Consider the following 19176-nt stretch of genomic DNA (forward strand, 5'->3'; position numbering starts at 1 on the left):
ATTTTTATTGATTTATGAACTATACAATAAAAGAAACACAAAAATAACAACAACAATAAAGTGCGGGCAGAATAAGGGAACATAAACAGCTCTGTCACAAATACATAAACAGAAAAAGAAAATAATAAAAAGCTCCTCCATATTAAGGAATAATACCAATAAAAACTCTATATATGCTGGGTGACATACTATATATACAATGTATAGAGGACTATATATATGCTGGGTGTCATACTATATATACAATGTATAGAGGACTCTATATATGCTGGGTGTCATACTATATATACAATGTATAGAGGACTCTATATATGCTGGGTGTCATACTATATATACAATGTATAGAGGACTCTATATATGCTGGGTGTCATACTATATATACAATGTATAGAGGACTCTATTTATGCTGGGTGTCATACTATATATACAATGTATAGAGGACTCTATATATGCTGGGTGACATACTATATATACAATGTATAGAGGACTCTATATATGCTGGGTGTCATACTATATATACAATGTATAGAGGACTCTATATATGCTGGGTGTCATACTATATATACAATGTATACAGGACTCTATATATGCTGGGTGACATACTATATATAGAATGTATAGAGGACTCTATATATGCTGGGTGTCATACTATATATAGAATGTATACAGGACTCTATATATGCTGGGTGTCATACTATATATACAATGTATAGAGGACTCTATATATGCTGGGTGACATACTATATATACAATGTATAGAGGACTCTATATATGCTGGGTGTCATACTATATATACAATGTATAGAGGACTCTATATATGCTGGGTGTCATACTATATATACAATGTATACAGGACTCTATATATGCTGGGTGACATACTATATATAGAATGTATAGAGGACTCTATATATGCTGGGTGTCATACTATATATACAATGTATACAGGACTCTATTTATGCTGGGTGTCATATTTTATATACAATGTATAGAGGACTCTATATATGCTGGGTGTCATATTATATATACAATGTATAGAGGACTCTATATATGTTGGGTGTCATACTATATATACAATGTATACAGGACTCTATATATGCTGGGTGTCATACTATATATACAATGTATAGAGGACTATATGTATGCTGGGTGTCAAACTGTATATACAATGTATAGAGGACTCTATATATGCTGGGTGTCATACTGTATATACATTGTATATAGCACTCTATGTATGCTGGATAACATTATATATATATAACATATATATATATATATATATATATATATATAATATTCTATTATATTATTACTGGCAGCGTGCGGTCCATACACCGATCACATCCCGACATATAGATAAGGAGCCCGTATACATTCCCGTATACACAATGCTCAGAGCTGTACGGTTATGGTTATCTGCTCCAATATTGTATGGACAATACTTGTAATCTGGGGGGGGGGGGATAGTATATTAGTATATTATAGCTGAGGTGAGTTATTATTATATAGTATATTATAGCTGGGGGAGTTGTTATTATTATTAGCATATAATATATTATAGCTGGGGAAGTTATTATTATATAGTGTATTATAGCTGGGGGAGTTATTATTATATAGTGTATTAAAGCTGGGGGTTATTAGTATGTAGTATATTATAGCTGGAGTGAGTTATTATTATATAGTATATTATAGCAGGGGGAGTTAAGTATATAGTATATTATAGCTGGGGGTTATTAGCATATAGTATATTATAGCTGGGTCAGTTATTAGTATATAGTAAATTATAGGTGGGGGAGTTAGTATATAGTATATTATAGCAGGGGGAGTTATTAATATACAGTATATTATAGCTGGGGGAGTTAGTATATAGTATATTATAGCTGGGGGAGTTATTGGTATATAGTATATAGCTGGGGAAGTTTATTATATAGTATATTATAGCTGGGGGTTGTTATTATTATATAGTATATTATAGCTGGGGAACTTATTATTATATAGTATATAATAGCTAGGGGTTATTATTATATAGTAAATTATAGCTGAGGGTTATTATTATATAGTATATTATAGCTGGGGGAGTTATTATATAGTATATTATAGCTGGGGGAGTTATTAGTATATAGTATATTATAGCTGGGGAGTTATTATTATATAGTATAATATAGCTGGGGGAGTTATTATTATATAGTATATTATAGCTGGGGAGTTATTAGTATATAGTACATTATAGCTGGGGAGTTATTATTATATAGTATAATATAGCTGGGGGAGTTATTATTATATAGTATATTATAGCTGGGGAAGTTATTATTATATATCATATTATAGCTGGGCGAGTTATTATTATTTGGCATATTATAGCTAGGGAATTGTTGTTGTTGTTATTATTATATAGTATATTATAGCTGGGGGGAGTTATTATTATATAGTATATTATAGCTGGTGTAGTTATTATTATATAGCATATTATAGCTGGGAAAGTTATTAGTATATAGCATATTATAGCTGGGGAAGTTACTATTACATAGTATATTATAGCTGGGGGAGTTATTATTATATAGTATATTATAGCTAGGGGAGTTATTATTATAAAGTATATTATAGCTGGGGGAGTTGTTATTAAATAGTATATTATAGCTGGGGGGAGTTATAAGTATACAGTATATTATAGCTGGGGAGTTATTAGTATACAGTATATTATAGCTGGGGAGTTATTACTATATAGTATATTATAGCTGGGGGAGTTATATAGTATATTATAGCTGGGGAAGTTATTATTATAAAGTATATTATAGCTGGGGGTATTTATTAGTATATAGTATAGTATAGCTGGGGGGAGTTATTAGTATATAGTATATTATAGCTGGGGGGAGTTATTAGTATACAGTATATTATAGCTGGGGAGTTATTAGTATACAGTATATTATAGCTGGGGAGTTATTAGTATACAGTATATTATAGCTGGGGAGTTATTACTACATAGTATATTATAGCTGGGGGAGTTATATAGTATATTATAGCTGGGGAAGTTATTATTATAAAGTATATTATAGCTGGGGGTATTTATTAGTATATAGTATATTATAGCTGGGGGAAGTTATTACTATATAGTATATTATAGCTGGGGGAGTTATATAGTATATTATAGCTGGGGAAGTTATTATTATATAGCATATTATAGCTGGGGGTATTTATTAGTATATAGTATATTATAGCTGGGGGATTTATTAGTATATAGTATATTATAGCTGGGGGGAGTTATTAGTATACAGTATATTATAGCTGGGGAGTTATTAGTATACAGTATATTATAGCTGGGGAAGTTATTATTATATAGTATATTATAGCTGGGGGAGTTATTATTATATAGCATATTATAGCTGGGGAGTTATTATTATATAGCATATTATAGCTGGGGGGATTTATTATTATATAGCATATTATAGCTGGGGGGATTTATTAGTATATAGTATATTATAGCTGGGGGGATTTATTAGTATATAGTATATTATAGCTGGGGGGAGTTATTAGTATACAGTATTTTATAGCTGGGGAGTTATTATTATATAGTATATTATAGCTGGGGAGTTATTATTATATAGCATATTATAGCTGGGGAGTTATTATTATATAGTATATTATAGCTGGGGAGTTATTATTATATAGCATATTATAGCTGGGGAGTTATTATTATATAGCATATTATAGCTGGGGAGTTATTATTATATAGTATATTATAGCTGGGGAAGTTATTATTATATAGTATATTATAGCTGGGGGGATTTATTAGTATATAGTATATTATAGCTGGGGGGAGTTATTAGTATACAGTATTTTATAGCTGGGGAGTTATTATTATATAGTATATTATAGCTGGGGGAGTTATTATTATATAGTATATTATAGCTGGGGAGTTATTATTATATAGCATATTATAGCTGGGGAGTTATTATTATATAGTATATTATAGCTGGGGGGAGTTATTAGTATATAGTATATTATAGCTGGGGAGTTATTATTATATAGTATATTATAGCTGGGGGGAGTTATTAGTATATAGTATATTATAGCTGGGGAGTTGTTATTATTATATAGTATATTATAGCTGGGGGGATTTATTAGTATATAGTATATTATAGCTGGGCAAGTCATTAGTATATAGTATATTATAGCTGGGGAAGTCATTAGTATACAGTATATTTAAGCAGGGGGGAGTTATTAGTATATAGTACATTATAGCTGGGGAGTTATTAGTATATAGTATATTATAGCTGGGGGGAGTTATTATTATATAGCATATTATAGCGGGGGAGTTATTATATAGTATATTATAGCTGGGGGGAGTTATAGTATATTATAGCTGGGGGGGATTTATTAGTATATAGTATATTATAGCTGGGGGAGTTATTAGTATATAGTATATTTAAGCAGGGTGGAGTTATCAGTATATAGTATATTATAGCTAGGGAGTTATTATATAGTATATTATAGCTGGCGGGAGTTATAGTATATTATAGCTGGGGGGCATTTATTAGTATATAGTATATTATAGCTAGAGAGTTATTAGTATATAGTATATTTAAGCAGGGGGAGTTATCAGTATATAGTATATTATAGATGGGGGTGGGTTATTATATATTAAGAGCTGGATTACCAAAGAAACACAGAGGTTTATTAATATACCCCCCATCTACTGGATTGTGGCGAAAATGGTGGAGCCGGTGTCAGTGCTCAGGATTATATCTGAGGTAGATGTCCTGGATTATATCAGGTCTGGAGAACATGTCCTGGATTATATCTGAGGTAGATGTCCTGGATTATATCAGGTCTGGAGAACATGTCCTGGATTATATCTGAGGTAGATGCCCTGGATTATATCAGGTCTGGAGAACATGTCCTGGATTATATCTGAGGTAGATGCCCTGAATTATATCAGGTCTGGAGAACATGTCCTGGATTATATCAGGCCTGGAGAACATGTCCTGGATTATATCAGGCCTGGAGAACATGTCCTGGATTATATCTGAGGTAGATGCCCTGGATTATATCAGGCCTGGAGAACATGTCCTGGATTATATCCGGCCTGGAGAACATGTCCTGGAGTATGGTAGAGCTGGGGCCAGTGTTCTGGAGTATGGTAGAGCTGGGGCCAGTGTTCTAGATTTTATGCTAGAGTTGGAGACTGTGTTGTAGATAGAGCTGGGGGAGGGGTGTGTGTTCTAGATTATGGTAGAGCTGGGGTATGTGTTCTCGATTATGGCGGATATGGGATCAGTGTTCTAGATTATGGTAGATCTTGAGGAGTGTGTGTATTTGTTCTAGATTATGGCAGAGCTGGGGAGGTGTGTGTGTATGTGTTCTAGATTATAGTAGCGCTGGGGTCTGTGTTCTCGGTGGTGGTAGAACTGGGGGGCAGTATTCTGGAGCTGTAGATTTCATTAGAGCAGGTGTCAATGTTCTGGATTATGGTATAGATGGAATCAGCATTGTGGATGTAGCTGGGGGTCGGTGCTCTGGATTATGGTATAGATGGAATCAGCATTGTGGATGTAGCTGGGGGGTCGGTGCTCTGGATTATGGTATAGATGGAATCAGCATTGTGGATGTAGCTGGGGGGTCGGTGCTCTGGATTATGGTATAGATGGAATCAGCATTGTGGATGTAGCTGGGGGTCGGTGCTCTGGATTATGGTATAGATGGAATCAGCATTGTGGATGTAGCTGGGGGTCGGTGCTCTGGATTATGGTATAGATGGAATCAGCATTGTGGATGTAGCTGGGGGTCGGTGCTCTGGATTATGGCAGATCTGGGGTCGGTGGTGGGATGGGGTGTGATTGACAAGAATGAAGACGTCAGCTGACACTTAAGAGAAGATTCCTTGTAATTTCTGTAGATGAAGACAGTGAAGTCTCCAGGGACCCCCCCCCCCTCAGCTGTCCTTCCGGGGACTGTCTGTATATACCGCTCCAGTATGTGATATATCTGTATATACCGCTCCAGTATGTGATATATCTGTATACACCGCTCCAGTATGTGATATATCTGTATACACCAATGTCCGTATTACACCTCTTTAGTAAGGTATATATGTATACACGGCTCCATTATACTAATATATGTAAACATAACTCCATTATCATGTATACGTGTATATACTGCTGTGTTACATGTAATATCTATAATGCTGCTGTGTTATAATATCTATATACTGCTGTGTTACATGTAATATCTATATACGCGGCTCAAATATTCGTTATATCTCCACTGCTCGGTTATATACACCTTTCCATTCTGTTAGCTGTATAAATTGCTCAATTATGTAAATAGCTGTATACAACCCTCCATTACATGTTATATCGTTATATGTATATTATATAGCTGTATACAACCCTCCATTACATGTTATATCGTTATATGTATATTATATAGCTGTATACAACCCTCCATTACATGTTATATCGTTATATGTATATTATATAGCTGTATACAACCCTCCATTACATGTTATATCGTTATATGTATATTATATAGCTGTATACAACCCTCCATTACATGTTATATCGTTATATGTATATTATATAGCTGTATACAACCCTCCATTACATGTTATATCGTTATATGTATATTATATAGCTGTATACAACCCTCCATTACATGTTATATCGTTATATGTATATTATATAGCTGTATACAACCCTCCATTACATGTTATATCGTTATATGTATATTATATAGCTGTATACAACCCTCCATTACATGTTATATCGTTATATGTATATTATATAGCTGTATACAACCCTCCATTACATGTTATATCGTTATATGTATATTATATAGCTGTATACAACCCTCCATTACATGTTATATCGTTATATGTATATTATATAGCTGTATACAACCCTCCATTACATGTTATATCGTTATATGTATATTATATAGCTGTATACAACCCTCCATTACATGTTATATCGTTATATGTATATTATATAGCTGTATACAACCCTCCATTACATGTTATATCGTTATATGTATATTATATAGCTGTATACAACCCTCCATTACATGTTATATCGTTATATGTATATTATATAGCTGTATACAACCCTCCATTACATGTTATATCGTTATATGTATATTATATAGCTGTATACAACCCTCCATTACATGTTATATCGTTATATGTATATTATATAGCTGTATACAACCCTCCATTACATGTTATATCGTTATATGTATATTATATAGCTGTATACAACCCTCCATTACATGTTATATCGTTATATGTATATTATATAGCTGTATACAACCCTCCATTACATCATATATTTCATACACATTTCCATTTATAGCTGTATACACGGACCCCTATATATTATAGCTGTATACACGGCCCCCTGTATATTATAGGTGTATACACGGCCCCCTGTATATTATAGCTTTATACACGGACCCCTATATATTATAGCTGTATACACGGACCCCTATATATTATAGCTGTATACACGGTCCCCTGTATATTATAGGTGTATACACGGACCCCTATATATTATAGCTGTATACACGGACCCCTATATATTATAGGTGTATACACGGACCCCTATATATTATAGCTGTATACACGGACCCCTATATATTATAGGTGTATACACGGACCCCTATATATTATAGGTGTATACACGGACCTCTATATATTATAGCTGTATACACGGACCCCTGTAAATTATAGCTGTATACATTGCTGTATACACGGACCCCTGTAAATTATAGGTGTATACACGGACCCCTCTAAATTATAGCTGTATACACGGACCCTTGTATATTATCATATAGCTGTATACACGGACCCTTGTATATTATAGCTGTATACACGGACCCTTGTATATTATAGCTGTATACACGGACCCCTGTAAATTATAGGTGTATACATTGCTCTATTATACGTGACATCTCCATACTCCTCTCTATCTATATACATGGTGTTATATCCGTATATAGTTCTCCATGATCTGTATACACCCGCTCCATATTGTATATACACCTGAAAGCAAAGGGACATTATTATATCTATAACTGCAAACTTATCATTGGAAAGGCCACTGATCTGTGATCCGTTGTAGCGGATTGTACCTGTGATCGGTGATACAATGTAGCAAACTGTACCTGTGATCGGCTGTACACAGTGAGGACACCCGGTGATACATTGTAGCGGCTGTATACTGTGAGGACACGCGGTGATACATTGTAGCGGCTGTATACTGTGAGGACACCCGGTGATACATTGTAGCGGCTGTATACTGTGAGGACACCCGGTGATACATTGTAGCGGCTGTATACTGTGAGGACACCCGGTGATACATTGTAGCGGCTGTATACTGTGAGGACACACGGTGATACATTGTAGCGGCTGTATACTGTGAGGACACACGGTGATACATTGTAGCGGCTGTATACTGTGAGGACACCCGGTGATACATTGTAGCGGCTGTATACTGTGAGGACACCCGGTGATACATTGTAGCGGCTGTATACTGTGAGGACACCCGGTGATACATTGTAGCGGCTGTATACTGTGCGCAGCCGGAAATGTTCCTCTAAATTATGAGCGGAAATTATTTCCTGTGAAGTTCTGGGAATGCGGCGATAAGTGCGGTGTGAATTAACCCAAATAATTATTATCCATCCCGGGAAAGTGATTAATAAGTGACGGCTCCGCCAGGACCGAGGAGACGCGTGTGTGAATGTGTGTGCGGTATTATAGCAGACGCGTGTGTGAATGTGTGTGCGGTATTATAGCAGACGCCTGTGTGTGAATGTGTTTGCGGTATTATAGCAGACGCGTGTGTGAATGTGTGTGCGGTATTATAGCAGACGCGTGTGTGAATGTGTGTGCGGTATTATAGCAGACGCGTGTGTGAATGTGTGTGCGGTATTATCGCAGACGTCTGTGTGTGAATGTGCGCGCTACAGGTTTATATCCCCCTCCCACAATATACAGGTTATGTGATTATTAATACACATTGCGATCTCCGCTAATATAGACCTTTGTGCGGCAATCATGATGAGGTCACATCGAGCCGATGACGTAATGAAGTGATTGGATATATTATATTGATAATAGTAATTCTCCCCCTCCTCTATAATAAATGTTTCTACTTATTCTCTTAGTGTTCTATTTATTTTAATTCTCCCTTCTTATTAGTGTCCTCCCTTACTCAGTGCCCCCCTCTTCTTCGCAGCCCCCTGTACCCAGTGTCCCCCTGTTATCTGCAGCCCCTATACCCAGTGTCCCCCTGTTATCTATTAGTGTCCCCCTATAACCAGTGTCCCCGTTATCTGCAGCCCCCTATAACCAGTGTCCCCTCATTATCTGCAGTCCCCTATAACCAGTGTCTCCCTGTTATCTATTAGTGTCCCCGTTATCTGCAGCCCCCTATAACCAGTGTCCCCCTATTATCTGCAGCCCCCTATAACCAGTGTCCCCTCATTATCTGCAGTCCCCTATAACCAGTGTCCCCATTATCTGGAGTCCCCTATAACCAGTGTCCCCATTATCTGCAGTCCCCTATAACCAGTGTCCCCGTTTTCTGCAGCCCCCTATAACCAGTGTCCCCCCATTATCTGCAGCCCCCTATAACCAGTGTCCCCCCATTATCTGCTGCCCCATATAACCAATGTCCCCGTTATGTGCAGCCCCCTGTAACCAGTGTCCCCCATTATCTGCAGCCCCGTATAACCAGTGTCTCCCTGTTATCTGCAGCCCCCTATAACCAGTGTCCCCCATTATCTGCAGCCCCCTATAACCAGTGTCCCCGTTATCTGCAGCCCCCTATAACCAGTGTCCCCCTGTTATCTGCAGCCCCCTATAACCAGTGTCCCCCTGTTATCTGTGTCCCCCTATAACCAGTGTCTCCCTGTTATCTATTAGTGTCCCCCTATAACCAGTGTCCCCGTTATCTGCAGCCCCCTATAACCAGTGTCCCCCCATTATCTGCAGCCCCCTATAAGCAGTGTCCCCATTATCTGCAGCCCCCTATAACCAGTGTCCCCGTTATCTGCAGCCCCCTATAACCAGTGTCTCCGTTATCTGCAGCCCCCTATAATCAGTGTCCCCCATTATCTGCAGCCCCCTATAACCAGTGTGTCCGTTATCTGCAGCCCCCTATAACCAGTGTCCCCGTTATCTGCAGTCCCCTATAACCAGTGTCCCCCTGTTATCTATGTGTCCCCCTATAACCAGTGTCTCCCTGTTATCTATTAGTGTCCCCCTATAACCAGTGTCCCCGTTATCTGCAGCCCCCTATAACCAGTGTCCCCCATTATCTGCAGCCCCCTATAACCAGTGTCCCCCCATTATCTGCAGCCCCATATAACCAATGTCCCCGTTATGTGCAGCCCCCTATAACCAGTGTCCCCCCATTATCTGCAGCCTCCTATAACCAGTGTCCCCCGTTATCTGCAGCCCCCTATAAGCAGTGTCCCTGTTATCTGCAGCCCCCTATAACCGGTGTCTCGCTGTTATGTGCAGCCCCCTATAATCAATGTCCCCATTATCTGCAGCCCCCGATAACCAGTGTCCCCGTTATCTGCAGCCCCCGATAACCAGTGTCCCCGTTATCTGCAGCCCCCTATAACCAGTGTCCCCGTTATCTGCAGCCTCCTATAACCAGTGTCCCCCATTATCTGCAGCCTCCTATAACCAGTGTCCCCCTGTTATCTGCAGCCCCCTATAAGCAGTGTCCCCCTGTTATCTGCAGCCCCCTATAACCAGTGTCCCCGTTATCTGCAGCCCCCTATAACCAGTGTCCCCCATTATCTGCAGCCTCCTATAACCAGTGTCCCCGTTATCTGCAGCCCCTATAACCAGTGTCCCCCATTATCTGCAGCCCCCTATAACCAGTGTCCCCCATTATCTGCAGCCCCCTATAACCAGTGTCCCCCTGTTATCTGCAGCCCCCTATAACCAGTGTCCCCCATTATCTGCAGCCCCCTATAACCAGTGTCCCCCATTATCTGCAGCCCCCTATAACCAGTGTCCCCCTGTTATCTGCAGCCCCCTATAACCAGTGTCCCCCATTATCTGCAGCCCCCTATAACCAGTGTCCCCCTCTTCTCCGCAGGTCCCCGCACTCGGAAGCTGAAGAAGAAGAAGAGTGAGAAGGAGGATAAGCGGCCCCGCACGGCCTTCACGGCGGAGCAGCTGCAGCGGCTGAAGGCCGAGTTCCAGGCAAATCGTTACATCACGGAGCAGCGGCGGCAGAGCCTGGCCCAGGAGCTCAACCTCAACGAGTCCCAGATCAAGATCTGGTTCCAGAACAAGCGGGCCAAGATCAAGAAGGCGTCCGGCCTAAAGAACGGACTGGCGCTGCACCTGATGGCGCAGGGTCTGTACAACCACTCCACGACCACCGTGCAGGACAAGGAGGACAGCGACTAGCGAGACTGTGGGAGTGGGGGGAGGGAGGGGGGCCGTCACCCACCCGGGAGAGACTGAAGGAGCGGAGGGACCCCCACCCACCAGGGAAGGAGTAGAGGGACACCCACCCACCAGGGAAGGAGTGGAGGGACCCCCACCCACCAGGGAAGGAGCGGAGGGACCCCCACCCACCCAGGGAAGCAGTGGAGGGACCCCCACCCACCCAGGGAAGCAGTGGAGGGACCCCCACCCACCCAGGGAAGCAGTGGAGGGACCCCCACCCACCAGGGAAGCAGTGGAGGGACCCCCACCCACCAGGGAAGCAGTGGAGGGACCCCCACCCACCAGGGAAGCAGTGGAGGGACCCCCACTCACCAGGGAAGCAGTGGAGGGACCCCCACCCACCTCAGCCTCCAGCCGGGGGCGCAGAACTGTCCTTTCAAGCCAAAGATTTTATTATGATGAAGATGAAGATGAGGATGAGATTGTACCGTAGTCGGGGCCGGGGGCAGGAGGCTGTAATTTATTTTATAATAAAGCGAATATTCCACGACAGTCGTCTCTCCGAGCTCTTACTACCCCCGTTCTGCTGCCCGGGGGGAGGGCAGATAACCGCCGATCAGGGCACCGTACACACCGGCTGCGGCTTCTCTCTCCACAATCCGGGGTTTAGTTGCCTTGTTGGGTATATTGTGGTGGGTTTTTGCTTGTTTTCTGTCTTGGATACTTTGTAGTCGGGACGCCGATAATGTCCGAGTGATCCCGATTTCCTGATGCTATAATGAGATATCTGGTATACAGGACATGTATCCTCCTATAGTGACACATCAGGGGCTATATACAGTGATGAGATATCTGGTATACAGGACATGTATCCTGCTATAGTGACACATCAGGGGCTATATACAGTGATGAGATATCTGGTATACAGGACATGTATCCTGCTATAGTGACACATCAGGGGCTATATACAGTGATGAGATATCTGGTATACAGGACATGTATCCTCCTATAGTGACACATCAGGGGCTATATACAGTGATGAGATATCTGGTATACAGGACATGTATCCTGCTATAGTGACACATCAGGGGCTATATACAGTGATGAGATATCTGGTATACAGGACATGTATCCTGCTATAGTGACACATCAGGGGCTATATACAGTGATGAGATATCTGGTATACAGGACATAGGAGTCATAACCAAGTTTATATAGAGACAGCTATATACAGTGAGTGATAGAGAGCTATACATTACATGTGAAGACAAAGTATATATAGAGAGCTATATACAGTGAGTGATACAGAGCTATACACTACATGAGATAGATAACCAGTTATATATAAAGAGAGCTATATAATCTTATATATAATAACCAGTTATTTACAGTGAGGAATACAGAGTGATATTACATGTAATAACCTGGTATATATAGAGCTTAATAATATTACATACAATAACTATATATGGGAGGGGGAGAGCACACAGGGGGGCTATATTCTGGGGGAGAGCGCACATGGGGGGCTATATACTACTGAGGGAGAGCACACAGCGGGGCTATATACTACTGAGGGAGAGCACACAGCGGGGCTATATACTACTGGGGGAGAGCACACAGCGGGGCTATATACTACTGGGGGAGAGCACACAGCAGGGCTATATACTACTTGGGGAGAGCGCAAAGGGGGGGTAAATACTACTGGGGAAGCAACAGGGGGGCTATATACTACTGGTGGAGCAAGGGGGGGGCTATAGGGGAGGGGGAGAGCACACAGGGGTAGAGATATGTTTATGTATATATATATTTTGTGCTGCTTTTTGGCTGAATGCCGGATGCCAGAGCAGAACGGCATGCGTCTTGCCTGGCGAGGCATCCAGCGCTTTGTTTGAATGCGTGCGGTGCCGCATTGCCGGAGTGGCGGTGCGTTAGGACGCTGCAAGATACGTCCTGACGCACCGACGGTCCGACAGCCACTACTTTACCGCCGCATATTTTGAACTGTCCCATTTAAAAGAATGGGATCAGTTCAGTGATGCGTTTCCCTCCGGCGCTTTTCTCCTGCGCCGGAGGGAAACGCCGCAGCACCGACGCACATATGTAAACCCGGCCTTATATAGAGTGCTATATATTACATACAATAAATATATTTATATAGAGTTATATAATAATACAAATAATAACCAGTTATATAGAAAGAGTGACAGAATATTACATATAATAGAGAGAAAGCTATATAATATTACCTGTTATAACCAGTTATATATAGTGAGTTATAATACAGAGGTATATAATATTACATATAATAACCAGTTATAGAGAGTGATATATTACATATGACATTATATATGTAATATGTAATATATTACATATACTATTACATTATATATATCGCTATATAATATTACATATAATAACCAGTTATATATAGAGCTATATAATATTACATATAATAATCAGTAATATACAGAGCTATAAAATATTACATGTAATAACCAGTTTATATATATATATATATATATATATATGTATATGTAGAGGGAGCGAGAGGGCTATGTAATATTACATATAATAATCAGTAATAGACAGAGCTATAAAATATTACATATAATAACCAGTTATATATATATATATATATATATATATATATATATATATGTATAATATATATAGATATATAGCGCTATGTAATATAACATATTATAACCAGTTATATATAGAGCTATATAATATTACATATAATAACCAGTTTAATAGAGAGGTGTTTAAAACTACATATGATAATAACCAGTTAAATATAGTGAATAATAGGAAGCTATGTGATAATACATATAATAACCAGTTATATCTAGTAATACAGAGCTACAGTAATAATAATAATAACAATAATAATAATAATACAGAGCTATAGTATTACATAAAATAGCCAGCAATATATAGTAATATATATATACAGGTATTTAATATTAGATATAAAAACAAGATGGGAAATAATTACCAGAATATAGTACAGAGATTTTTGAACAATATTTAGTATTCGATATAAATACAGGCTAGAATAATAACCAGTTATATATATTGAACAATATGGAGATACATAATACCAATATCTAGAATGTATGTACTGTATATAGTCAATACTACAGAAATATACATTAGACATTAAACAACAGAACAATGTTTTAGGCCGGGTTTACATATGTCCGGCGGTGCGGCGGCGTTTCCCTCCGGCGCAGGAGAAAAGCGCCGGAGGGAAACGCATCTTTGAACTGATCCCATTGTTTTCAATGGGATCGTTCAAAATGTGCGGCGGGAAATAGTGGCCGCCGCATCGCCGGACCGTCGGTGCGTTAGGACGCATCTTGCAGCGTCCTGGCGGACCGCTGCTCCGGTGATGCGGCGCCGCACCAATACAATGGAATAGAGCGCCGGATGCCTCGCCGGGCAGGACGCATGCCGTTCGGCTCTGGCATCCGGCGTTCAGGCAAATAGTACACAAAATAAACATATATCTCCCCCTGTGTGCTCTCCCCCTCCCCTATAGTCCCCCCTTGGTCCCCCAGTAGTATATCACCCCCCCTGTTTCTCCTCCAGTAGTATATAGCCCCCCTGTTGCCCCCCCAGTAATATTTAGCTTCCCTGTGTGCTCTCCCCCAATTAGTATACAGCATTGCTGTGCGCTCTCCCCCAATAGTATATAGCCCCCCATGTGCGCTCTCCCCCTCCCATATAGCCCCCCTGTGCACTCTCCCCCTCCCATTTAGCCCCCATGTGCGCTCTCCCCCTCCCATATAGCCCCCCTGTGCACTCTCCCCCTCCCATATAGCCCCCCTGTGCACTCTGCCCCTCCCATATAGCCCCCCTGTGCACTCTCCCCCTCCCATATAGCCCCCCTGTGCACTCTCCCCCTCCCATATAGCCCCCCTGTGCGCTCTCCCCTTGTAGTATATAGCCCCCCTGTGAGCTCCCCCAATTTAGTATATAGCCCCCGTGCGCTCCCCCGCAAATCCCATTGAAAATGACAGGAAAACATACTGGGGAAAAAAATGTCAACTGATGAGCGCAACTTGTGACAACTGATGACAACTGATGGAAACTGATGGCAACTGATGGTTTTTAATGAAAAGACGGATAGAAAAACTGATGACAACTGATGCATTTTTGGCATCAGTTGTGACATCAGTTGTGGTCAGTTTTTAGGCAAAAAACGCAACTGATGCCAACTTATATATGTAAACCCAGCCTTAATGTGCTTGAAAATGTCTGTGAGAAAGGTAAAATGTTGCTGTTACCTCATATTGGAATAAATCCTGTTTTTTTTTTCACCTATAGGCTATGTTCACACAACGTCAAAAATGGAGAAAAAACATCCGATTTTGCTATTTAAAAAAATGTCAGTTTTTGCCGCAATTTAACTGACTGCAATGGCAGGGGATTGGAGTCAATGGGAAGACGGACGTCCAATGCGCACAATGCATTGAAAAATGGACGTTTTTGCCACGGACGTCAAAATAATGAACATGATCTGCAAACAGTGGACGTTTTTTATTAGCTGTTCACACGCAGTTTATCTTTTCTCACTGTTCTTTCTCAGTTTTTACTATTAAATTCAATGGTCTTTTCAATTAAGCCGTCTCCAAAGGCCAATCAGTGACCCCAGACTAGAATAATGTGCCAACAACCGTCATTGCACTATGGGGAGGCCAGGCTGCTAAATATCGTCCGTTATTTTAGACTCAAAATGATGGATGATATTTTAAACGGAGCTGAAAAAACGCTGTGTGAATATGGCCTATGCTGGTGTGCTGCGGACTTCTGCTGTGTGTGTATATATCTATATACTAGTTATGCATAGTGAGTAATACCAAGACACATGATATTAGATAGAATAGATACATCATATTGTATAGTCAGCTGTATAGATAAAGATGCTGAATAATATAGATAGGTATACAATATTAGATATAACAAGATATAGGTATAATCAGATATAGAATATTGTACACAATTATATATAGTGTATAATATAGGCATGTGTAATATTAAATACAGTACATAGAGGGGAAAAAAAGAAGGAGAAACTAGATGAATATTTTTGATGAACCTCAGAACTCTGACCTGAGGTTCCCAGTATTAGGCAACGTCCAAAAAAGAAAAAAGGTGTCCGCTATTTGTTGTATAAAAGACGTCCGTTATTGCATCATTGTAATTGACTTCAATAAGTTGCATTAAAGTCTATGGGATAATGGACATCTTTCTTACAACAGAAAGCGGACACCTTTTTCCTTTTTTTGGACGTTGTGTGAACATAGCCTTAGGGCCCTATTCCACCGGCCGATTCGCTTAATTGTTAACGATCTAATACGACCGCTATTGCGAAAGACCTAAAACCTTCACTCATTTCCATGGAACGATAATCGTTACTTATGATCGTATTTGCGATTGTTTTTTATTTGCTATTGTGTTCGAATCTACTGCGAACGACCGAACGAGGTCTTATTCAATGCGAACGATTTGCGAACGAGCAACGATAAAAATAGGTCCAGGTCTTATAAAGCGATCAACGATTTCTCGTTCGGTCATTAATTGTTAACTGCATTTCAACCGAACGATTATCGTTTAGATTTAAACGATTTAACGACAATCTGAACGATAATCGTCCGGTGGAATAGGGCCCTTACAGTCAGAAACAATCCCCCAAACAAAACAGATAAAGTCCATTAAAAACAAACCTGAAAGGTGGAGTTGTGGGGACCCTGAAATAATGTAACCCTAAGGCTATGTTCATACAGTGTCTTTTTTAGGCAAAATATTGGCAGTGTTTCATAATGACGGCCATAAATATTTTTCCTGAGCATTACTGACGTCCATCGTTGTAATTTACCGCTCGTTACTTTGCATAAAAAGCCTAATAATAGATTGTTCAGTATATTAATATGTGGGAACATAGCCTCACACAGAGATACAAAATAATGAATATAATAATCTGTTACACACACTTAGGCTATGTTCACCCAACGTCAAAAATAGAGAAAAGGCTGACGATTTTGAGATTTGAAAAAAAAAAAAAAACGTCCATTATTGCAGTGATTTAACCATTGCAATGGGAATGCATTGAAGTCAATGGAAAGACAGACATCCAATGCGCACAATGTATTGAATAACGGACATTTTTACCGCGGACATCCAAATAATGAACATAATCATTATTGTCAGACGTCTTTTGCAAACAGCGGACGTTTTTTTTTTAGTTGCTCACACATAGTTTTTCTTTTGTCACCGTTCTTTCTCCGTTTTTACTGTTAAATTCAATGGACTTTTTAATAAAGCTGCATCCAAAGTCCAATTAGTAATCCCAAAGTAGAATAATGTGCAAATACCCGTCATTGGGGAGGCAAGACAGCTAAATAACGTCTATTATTTTAGACTCAAAATAACGGACATAATTTTAAACGCAGCTGAAAAAAACGTGTCAACATAGCCTTAGGCTATGTTCACACATCATTCTCTGAGGCGGAGATATATTTTGATCATTACAACTATATTTTCCCCTTAAAAACACCCTGAATATTATTGATATACAAGTGAAGCTATAATAACCTGTTATAGACAATAACAATGAACAATATAACATTTGCTATCATTAGGTTTCACATAGTAAAGAATACAGAGATATATAATACTGGATGTAAGAACCTTTTGTGCATACTGAATGATATAGAACTGTGTATAACAACCAGTTTTCATCTACATAAATATACAGATAAAGGCTATGTTCACAATATGCAATTTTTTGCCCATCATGATTTATATAGACGGCTGTCATCTGCAAATATCAGTTGTCTTTTTGATGGCCGCTGACAATAAAACATTTTGTGAAAACATAGCTATAAATGATATAGTAATATTAGCTATATTACATGTTAGAGGAAAATAATAAAGAGCTATATAATATTACATATAATAGGGGATATGTTATAGTGTGTACCTGTAAAATACAGCAAATATTATAGAGCTGTATGATATTGTAAATAATACCTTGTTATGTTAAGGCTAGGTTCTCATAATAAAATAAAGCAAAATACAGCTGTAAAATAAGGAAAAAATACAGCTGTTCTTCTTAGGGCTCGGCCACACTAGCGTTTTTCTTTGTTTCTAATGGATCCGTCTATATTAATTAAACGGATGAGCATAAACTGATGAGCAGACTGATGCAAACTGATTGCAAAATGTTCATCTTTTTTTAATGGTCCGTTTGTATTTTGGCTAAAAAAAACCTGACTTTTGTACATCAGTTTGCATCCGTTTGCATCAGTCAGCATCCGTTTTTTCTATCCGTTTATTTTTCTTCTTTGGTTTCTTGCTGCTTCTGCACATGCTCAGTGCAAAAACGGATGAAAAAAAACGGATGTGAACGGAAATAACTTCCGTTTTAGATCCGTCCTCATTGACTACAATGTAAAAGAAAAATGGAAGTGCACTTTCCGTTCGTGATCCGTATTTTTAAGCGGAAAGAAAAATACTGCAAACACTATTTTTTCTTCCGTTCAAAAAAAACGGATCTTGAACGGATTGCATGCAAACGGAGCACAATTAGGGCAAACGGAGCACACTAAAATAGCATGGGAATCTATGGGGATTTTAACGGATCCGACAGTTTCCGTTTTGCTTACTCTAAAACTGAAAAGGTAGACGGATTGGTGCTGGATGGTCAAACGCTAATGTGAACGTAGCCTTAGTCTTTTTATGCGAAATAATGGCTG

General features: G+C 39.4%; 2 protein-coding genes across 2 annotated transcripts in view; one reads left to right on the forward strand and one right to left on the reverse strand.

Moving 5' to 3' along the window:
* The window catches only part of EN1 (engrailed homeobox 1), an 18352-nt gene extending 6407 nt beyond the window's left edge, over window positions 1–11945 (forward strand). The window contains exon 2 of the mRNA XM_069985052.1: window positions 11115–11945. Coding sequence (XP_069841153.1) covers window positions 11115–11431 — 317 coding nt within the window. The 3' untranslated portion in view covers window positions 11432–11945. The remainder of the gene's footprint in view (window positions 1–11114) is intronic.
* Window positions 1–19176, reverse strand: part of LOC138801744 (macrophage receptor MARCO-like) — a 106847-nt gene that overhangs the window by 73835 nt on the left and 13836 nt on the right. The window lies entirely within an intron of this gene.

This window comes from Dendropsophus ebraccatus, chromosome 9 (assembly GCF_027789765.1).
Source record: "Dendropsophus ebraccatus isolate aDenEbr1 chromosome 9, aDenEbr1.pat, whole genome shotgun sequence".
Taxonomy (NCBI): domain Eukaryota; kingdom Metazoa; phylum Chordata; class Amphibia; order Anura; family Hylidae; genus Dendropsophus; species Dendropsophus ebraccatus.